At 46.2% G+C, this 8,765-nt stretch overlaps 1 protein-coding gene across 3 annotated transcripts in view; it reads right to left on the minus strand.

The window, feature by feature from the left end:
• The window catches only part of LOC122129440 (rho guanine nucleotide exchange factor 12-like), a 58,720-nt gene extending 50,342 nt beyond the window's left edge, over positions 1 to 8,378 (minus strand). For all 3 annotated transcript variants that reach the window (XM_042704359.1, XM_042704357.1, XM_042704356.1), the window contains exon 1: positions 6,662 to 8,378. In XM_042704359.1, coding sequence (XP_042560293.1) covers positions 6,662 to 6,693 — 32 coding nt within the window. In that variant the 5' untranslated portion in view covers positions 6,694 to 8,378. The remainder of the gene's footprint in view (positions 1 to 6,661) is intronic.
• Between the last annotated feature and the right edge of the window lie 387 nt (positions 8,379 to 8,765).

Genomic DNA, 8,765 nt, shown 5'->3' on the forward strand with positions numbered 1-8,765 from the left:
CAAACTGTAGGTGTATCTCATGAGAGTAAACACACCTATGGGCTCCGCATGAAACTGTTCAACTGTCCACCTTCATTCTAAGGGCCAGAAAAAGCCCTCTTCTCTATAACCAGTGAAACATTTAGTGTCAACATGTGTTCAGGCTGACGCCAGGGAATTTCCCCACCGACCACAGAAACTGTCATCCTGACAACAACTAGAGAATCTTCAGACTCTCTCTTTTTGACAACAACTAGAGGATCTTCAGTCTCTCTCTTCTTGACAACAACTAGAGGATCTTCAGACTCTCTCTTCTTGACAACAACTAGAGGATCTTCAGTCTCTCTCTTCTTGACAACAACTAGAGGATCTTCAGTCTCTCTTTTCTTGACAACAACTAGAGGATCTTCAGTCTCTCTTCTTGACAACAACTACAGGATCTTCAGTCTCTCTCTTCTTGACAACAACTAGAGGATCTTCATAGTCTATCTCTTCTTGACAACTAGGCCCAGTGTCTCTTTTTCACAACATCTGGGGGGTGCGGTATATGGTTTAGTGGCAAACCTGGGCAGGTTAACTCAGTGTAAGTGGTAAACCTCCTAATAGAAGAGCCCTGTGGTTCATTCTCCCAGTAAAACAAAGACATAGGGCTCTTCAATTTAAAATGCTTACCACTTCCTTTGAGCGAACTTTGTCACTAAACCAGGTACTTGGAATACCTCACTGGAGTGTCTACTACCATGTGAGAAAAACTACTTAAGTCTGAAAAACACCTAGAATGTCCTTCAGACGTTTCCATGGCACCATGGCACCAGAGCATGAGCTTCTTATATCCTCCTTAAACACAGTGAAAGGGGACCTCTACCACAGCCTCAAGATGACACAGACAGAGAGAGAGAGTCCCTGTGAAGCACCCATGTCCAACCACACTATGAGAGAGGAGAGGAGAAACAACATGGGGCCTAATCGGCCTCTGCAGGCAGGCAGGCGGACGCAGGAGGACACACACACACACACACACACACACACACACACACACAGAGAGAGAGAGCTCCAGACCTCCCCTTCACAGGCCAGCGCAGCACAGATCCAACACACTGAGTGCAGTGCAGTGTGCAGGGGGGGGGGAGATGGTGGGCCACTGCTGCCTACCAGAGACGACAATCCCATTCCAGCTCTCTCTCGCGCTCTCACACACACACACACAGACACAGACAAACGGCCCTGGGCTCAGACCTGCACCAGGAGTGTGCGTCTGTGTGTGTGTGTGTGTGTGTGCACAACTCACCCAGGGGCAATGTGTACATGGATGAGCAAAGGGACGAACACAAAGCAGGTGAGAGTCTCTGTGTGTATGTGTGTGTGTGTGTGTGTGTGTGTGTGTGTGTGTGTGTGTGTGTGTGTGAGAGAGACTCCAGTCTGTCTGAAGGCAGGCTTGTTAGCACATGTGTCTTATTTATAATAAACAGCAGTGGAGATTAATCTGCCCCCCCCCCTCCTCCTCCTCCTCCTCCTCCTCCTCCTCCTCCTCCTCCTCCTCAGGCCAGTGGCACTAGTGGGGCTCCTCACTCCTCACTCCAGTCTAGGAGTTTCTATGCCCCCCTCCTCCAACGGCACTAGTGGACGAGACACACACACACACGCAAGCACACACACACACACATGCAAGCACACGCAAACACACACACACGCAAACACACACACACGCAAGCACACGAAAGCACACACACACACGCAAGCACACACTGTCTTGGAGTCTCTATGCCCCCCTCCTCCAGGGGCACTAGCGGACAAGACACACACACACGCAAGCGCACACGCACGCGCACACACACACACACACACAGTCTTGGGAGTCTCTATGAACTTTAGCTCTCCAAACTCCAGCATCAGCACAGAGCTCATACTGGCCTCAGCACGCCCAGACAACACACCTCTAATCCCGAGGATTACAGGGAATGTGCCTGCAACACAACGCTACATTCTGTACTGTGCCGTACCCTCAACCAGACCTGAGCGCCTGACAGGTGTGTGTGTGACTGTGTGTCTGTGTGTGTGTCCGTGCACACAGGACTGTCTCTCCACCAGTCTGTCTCTCATCCTCTAGCCTACATATCATACAGCCAGCAGTGCCACTATTTGCAAGCCTGACACAAAACCCAAAATGAGGCTACGTGAATATTCATGCTGGGCCTGCAATAACTCATATTAATCCTCCTGGACGCAGAGAGATTCATCTGCAGTGCATTAAGGCAGCCTGCTTCTTAGGGGTGGGGGGAAAAATCGATTTTTCGATTTCTCTCGATTCTCTCTAGAACGATTCTGTCTCGATTCAGAAAAGTTCATAATCGATTTTTTAATAAAATATAATTTAAAATAATATTTTTTTTTTTTTTTTTACACATTCATTTTGTGTTGAAATGCAAGCTGCATCGATTATTGCATTGTTCATAGAAAGTCATAATTGTGACAAGGACACACTTTTTCTCTAATAAAAAAATAGATCTGTTGATTTTCTTTAATTATCAAACACAAAGTAGGAAGTGATTTGAGACTGAGTAGCAAACTCAAATGTTTTAAAAATCGAGATGCATCGATAATCGTTTTATCGGTTTAGAATCGATAATCGGTTTAGAATCGAGAATCGGTTTAGAATCGAATCGTTGACCTCTGAATCGGAATCGAATCGAATCGTGAGGTGCCAAGAGATTCCCACCCCTACTGCTTCTGTTGCACCGCTAATGAAGCTTTCACTGGTGGCTAGAATTATTTAAATACACACACACACACACACACACACACACAACATTATATCTATGTGCAAATATATTATACGCAAAAACACTGAAAAAAGACTCAATCTTGTCCTTTTGTTCATTACTCTGCGAGCTTCTGCATGTCACAGCCTACAAATGATGCTTTATATTACGGTTGAGGGCATTCAGTCGTGCTGAAGTGTTTTGGAAGAGGAGATGCTGATGTGTAGATCTGCAGCTGGAGATTGACTGAGGCAGAAATCATTTGCCCTTGAGGTTGGGTGTCTTAAGTGCAGCAGGGGGAACATACTGCCCGCTGTGGGAGCGCGCACAGACACACACACACACACACACACACACACACACACAAGTCTTATAAGACATCAGGACTGACTCAGGCGCCGCTGCTGGTGTACACAGACACACACACACTCCTGTGTTTAAACACCGCCACTCCTAGTTTCCAGGTGCTCCTCTCAAACCCACACACACACACACACTTTACTTCCAGTGAACTCAGACTACAGGTGTGGCCCTTCAGTCACCTTACGAAGAGGTTGAGGCTTTGTTCACACACACCCCGAGGGACTGGGGAGTGCAGTGAATGGGGTGTGTGTGTGTGTGTGTGTGTGTGTGTGTGTGTGTGTGTGTGTGTGTGTATGTGTATGTGAGTGTGTGTGTGTGTGTGGTGTGGGAAAAGGCCTGTTATATGTCCACTTAAGTGACGGCAAGGTGTGAAACTAGCCCTGCTGCAATCCCTGAACCGCCGGTCACTGGAAAGGACAGGAGTGTGAGTGTGTGTGTGTGTGTGTCCTGACCACAACACATAGGAGCATTTTCCACACATGATGACAAGACCATGCAAAACAGGAAAGTGTATGACGCAACCAAGTCACAGCTTTAAAAGACACTCTGCACTGTGAAAGGCTTCGGTTCTTTTCCACCATCCAAGCCTCGGTCTGGAACTCCTTGGTTCACAGTGTGCTGCAGTGGAGAGCCGACCCACACAGAAGGCAGAGGCAGAGACAGAGCTCTCATTAGTCAGCGGGAGACCATCTTGACTCAGCAGACTAACACAGAACAGCTGCCGGGAACCGTGGCACGCCCCTCAACCTGCGCAGATCCGCAGAACATCAATTCAACAAATACCATCCCGGGTCAGAATATTACCTAGCACCTAGAACTTGTTGAAGGTGCTATAGTTTATAAAGATGTGGATCAATAACCAAAATGGCTGAAAATATGAATCTGAGTGTTAAAGATGTCAAATGCTTCCACTCCTGGTTTATCAGAGAGGGGTTGTTGCTTCTGGCTGCCGCGCGGTCCCTGTGGTATTGGACCAAATGGAACACATTGAGCAGAGGTTGTGAAACCCTACAGAAGACCTCCAGTTTCTTATCCTCTCAAGACCTGGAACAAACAACACACACACACACACACACACACACACACACACACACACACACACACACACACACACACACACACACACACACACACACACACACACACACACACACACACACACACACAGAGAGAGAGAGAGACACAGACAGACAGACAGACAGACAGACAGACAGACGCACAGACGCGCAGGTGGATAAACTGGCAACAACTCATCATCAGCAACAGACAACGTCTGTGTGTGTGTGTGTGTGTGTGTGTGTGTGTGTGTGTGTGTGTGGGTCTGTGTGAGTGTCTGGAGAGGGTGTAATATTGACTGAAACAGCATTTCTAAAAACCAGTGGAGCACAGAAGCTCAGCATTTACCCAAATCAATCGCTTCTCATAACTTCTATGGAAGGACAACCACCCACGGTCTGACAGCAGCATACCCTGACCGGAGATGGGCCTGACCGGGTCCACACTGGCCCGCGTCTGCAGCAGATTTAGGCTAGGCTAGGCTAGGCTAGGGGCTGTGCAGCCTGAGGAGTGGACGCCATACTTATGTTGGTTTGCCGAAACCTGACCGATCCAATCAGATTGGGCCCGGATTTGAATGTTGCGGCAAACCAAAACATTTTTTTTTTTACAACGGCCTGATGGGGGTTTCAGAGGAGAAGTGCCGAGGAAGAGAAGAACAGGCTGAGCTCATCACGCCTGCAGTGCCCAACCTGCCGGGCTTTAGACACACAAGAGAACGCTACCATCTCACCGGACCACAGCTACCACTCTCTCTGGACCACAGCTACCATCTCACTGGACCACAGCTACCAGTCTCTCTCTCTCTGGACCACAGCTACCACTCTCTCTCTCTCTCTCTCTGGACAACAGCTACCATCTCACTGGACCGCAGCTACCATCTCACTGGACCGCAGCTACCATCTCACTGGACCGCAGCTACCACTTTCTCTCATCTATCTGCATTCATCTCTGGCAGAAGTATTCACAGGATGACCACTCAAGAACATTTCCAAATCACTGGATCAGGACTCGACAATATTACCATTCACTGGATCAGGACTCAAGAACATTACCATTCACTGGATCAGGACTCAAGAACATTACCAATCCCTGGATCAGGACTAAAGAACATTACCAATCACTGGATCAGGACTAAAGAACATTACCAATCACTGGATCAGGACTCGCTCCATCAGCCTCAAGGGAATGGAAACTCGCTCCAGTTTGGTTCTGATAAACACTGAATGACAAGTAGCTCAGTACTCTTGCTCTCTGTCTGTTTCGCTCATCTCAGTAGATCTGTCAGCCTGCATTAGCTCAGGTGGGAAAACTCACTCCTCACAGACTCCACACTACATCAGCCTGAAAGACAGCACCCCCTGCCCCCCCCCCAACCACCCACACACTCCTCTGTCCCCTAAAACAGTGCACATCAACTCGCACACATTCACTCTTTTCCCCAATATTCAGTACGAGACACACACACAGTCGTTCTCGCTCTCCATCCTCTCTATGAGGCAGTGATACAAACTTGCACACACTCACACTCTACTTGCACACACTCTCGCTCCCTCCCTCCCCCTCCTCTGTGAGACGACACACACACACACACACTTTACTCTGTAACTGTCTGAGACAGAACACACACACCTCAATAATAACCTGAGGCAGCACAGCACAGCACAGCACAGCACACACACACTTCTGACTCTCCTCGATGCCACTCTTCAGTACCAACTGCAGGTGCAGTCAGGGCCACTGAGGCTGAAAATCACATCCCACTGTCACTGGCCATGACCCGCAGGCCTCAAGGAGCCCAGAGAGTGTGTGTGCTCGCTTCCAGAGAGTGTGTGCTCGCTTCTAGGATGGATGGATGGCTGGATGGATGGAGCGAGGAGGGGCGTGTTCAAGAGGAAAACACGGATCTGTTCAATCGTTCTACTGAATGTGGTTGGGTCTGATGCACTTGTGTGTGGACAAAAAATAGGGCATATTGCATCATTGCATTTGTCATAACGAACATCAGCTGTCCAACTGCAAATTGTTATTTTCACAACATGGCAGATCAAAGTCTGCTTTTTCCTGAGGCACAACCGTTTAAGGAAGCAGACTAGAGTGTCTCTTTCTTGTGGCTGTGTAGGTTTACACAAAAATCCACCTTTTACTTAAAGCCTTAAAGATTAAAACCTCACTGTTTCCTTTGGTGTGACAATGTCAATATCCCTGTCGATACAAATCAGTTTGCTCAGGAAACGCTGCAAGAAGGCAGCTGAAGCACCCAACAACAACAACATGACTCATAAAAACAGACAGCCTAAACTGTAAGCCAGATAGCTCTCCGGCTACTATTGCACTGCAGATCTAAAGGCCGCAGAATTCCTAAGGGACACTTAACCCATCCATTACACATGATTATATAGCACAGAGAGAGACAGAGAGACTACTGCTGGGTTTGTCTGCTGGCCCGTAGTCATGTCAATATGGATGACACCTTTAACATTCACAAACTCAAACTCACTCACCTGTCAGTGATTGTGGACTGTGTGTCACTCATTGGGCTTCCGTATCTACTTTTCCAGCGGTTTACATCCAATGAGCATCTTCACAAATATGAAGCAGTGCACCACTTTTGCTGTATCCCTAACATCCGTCAATGGCGAAGTCCGTTTGTTCGTATTCGAATCGTCCAGAGATGTTAATCAGGAGAAATTATGGAATAAATTGAAAACTCTGAATGCGCTATTCAGGGTTTATCGACAGGTGTCTTTCGTGTCCGTGTGTGCTGGTATTCGGTTGCAGTCGGCAGCTGGACATACGTCAGAAATGCAAGATGAACAAGTCCAGCTAGCTAGCAAGCTAACAAATCAGTGGAGACAAAGTAACAAAATATTTAACAGTCGGTAATAAAACAACACCGCTTGAACATAACAAAATATAAAAACACAACTAACAGTCTTCTCTCAAGCAGGAAGTAAATAAATAGCTGGCAAAAGTAAGCTTAATTTGCCGTAGCTAGTTGGTTATGTAGTGTCAATTCTTCATTCCCTGATAATCATGCACCCGTCGACGCCGCTGTAATACTGCCAACACCCGCATTTATCAAAACCAAAACAAATTGTGCTTTGATCGTTTCCAAAAGATACAGTGTAAATTGTAAGCAACTTGAAACATTTGTCAGCAAAAGTCTTTAGCATAAAACACGAACTAAACACATCAAGTGGGCTAGCTAGCGCTTCATGGGATGAGTCTCAAATCAGCTGAAAGTGGACATTTTTATGCTCCTTCCAGTTCGATTTCATACAAACGTGGCCACTTGGATGCTTCTCCACCAGCCTGAAATAAACACGCTACTTGCAAACTTTCAACCCAACTGGACGTTTTGCAGCTAGTTTTACCAACTGCAAGGTGTTGTTTTCATTTTGTTTTTAACATAAATCGATAAATAAACTTAGTTGTTTCGGGTAGCGTACTAGCTAGCTTGATATCACAGAGCAATGCATTTAATGAGAGCAAAGGACTAGTTCCTCGTGACCATGAGAATGTAAGAACTTTGGCGTTAAAAGAAGGAAACAATCCTTCAGTAGAAAAGTCACTATTATTCCAACGACTAAACGCCAGTAACATTACACCTCTGAATGGAGTAGGCCTCTGAAATTTTAGGACAGCTAACAGTTAACCCAGCTAGCTAGCGATGGTGTTAGCCTGAGGTCTGGAAAATGGAGAACCTTTCCCCCCAACCAGGCGTCCCAAACGCGTCGAATTAAAACACATCGGCTTTACGATCCTTTGTGAATTCAAAGTAGTCCCCTGAACTAAAGCAAACAATACTGAAATGCAAGCATGGAAAAACGCGTTTCACTGCAGTACAATGTTTCTGTCGGTATCCTGATTTGAAACTTTGCAACAATAATCCCAAAGTCTAAATATAACGTTAGCTAGCTACCTATAAACCAAATCCATGAAAAGCACGTTTCTCCACGAAAATTCTTGTGTAAACTCTCTTCAGGTTGTTCATGTCAGTTTTACGGAGAATCCAAACAGTCTTGTGCGTTGTCTCAAAAGTCCTTTGATCAAAACGAAATCCCCCAAAGTTAAAACTCAGCCGTCCGATTGCTCCGTCTCCATGTTTTCCGAATTGGGCCGTTCTGACTTGTTTTCAGCGGAATCTCCTCACCTTCAGCCACTGGCCGACCAAAAGCTAGCCAGTGCTACAAGTTAGCTTCGCTCTCTTAAAGCGGCATAAATATATCAGCTATACAACGACGGCATCCCTATGGAAAACCTGAAAATAAACAGATGATTCGGACCGGTTCAGTTTAATATAAAATGTTTAGATACATTTATGGATAGGCTATTCGATCAGTCCAGTTTAACGATGTCTGTTTCGGATGTTTTGTAGCATCAGTAAATAGACTGAAACTTTGAATAAGTAAAGTCTATCATATTCTTTTAGTGTTTTGTCAAAATATAACTTTTATTTCTCGCATATGGTGTTTGCATTCTTGCACATTCCCTCATTACCTTTCTTTTCTTTGCCGGCAATACAACTTAAAACACATGCAGTAGTTATCACACGTAGTTATTTGCAGGCCCAAACTGTTTTATCTGGTGTAATTACTGCAACTA

The sequence above is a fragment of the Clupea harengus genome, unplaced genomic scaffold (genome assembly GCF_900700415.2).
Source record: "Clupea harengus unplaced genomic scaffold, Ch_v2.0.2, whole genome shotgun sequence".
Taxonomy (NCBI): domain Eukaryota; kingdom Metazoa; phylum Chordata; class Actinopteri; order Clupeiformes; family Clupeidae; genus Clupea; species Clupea harengus.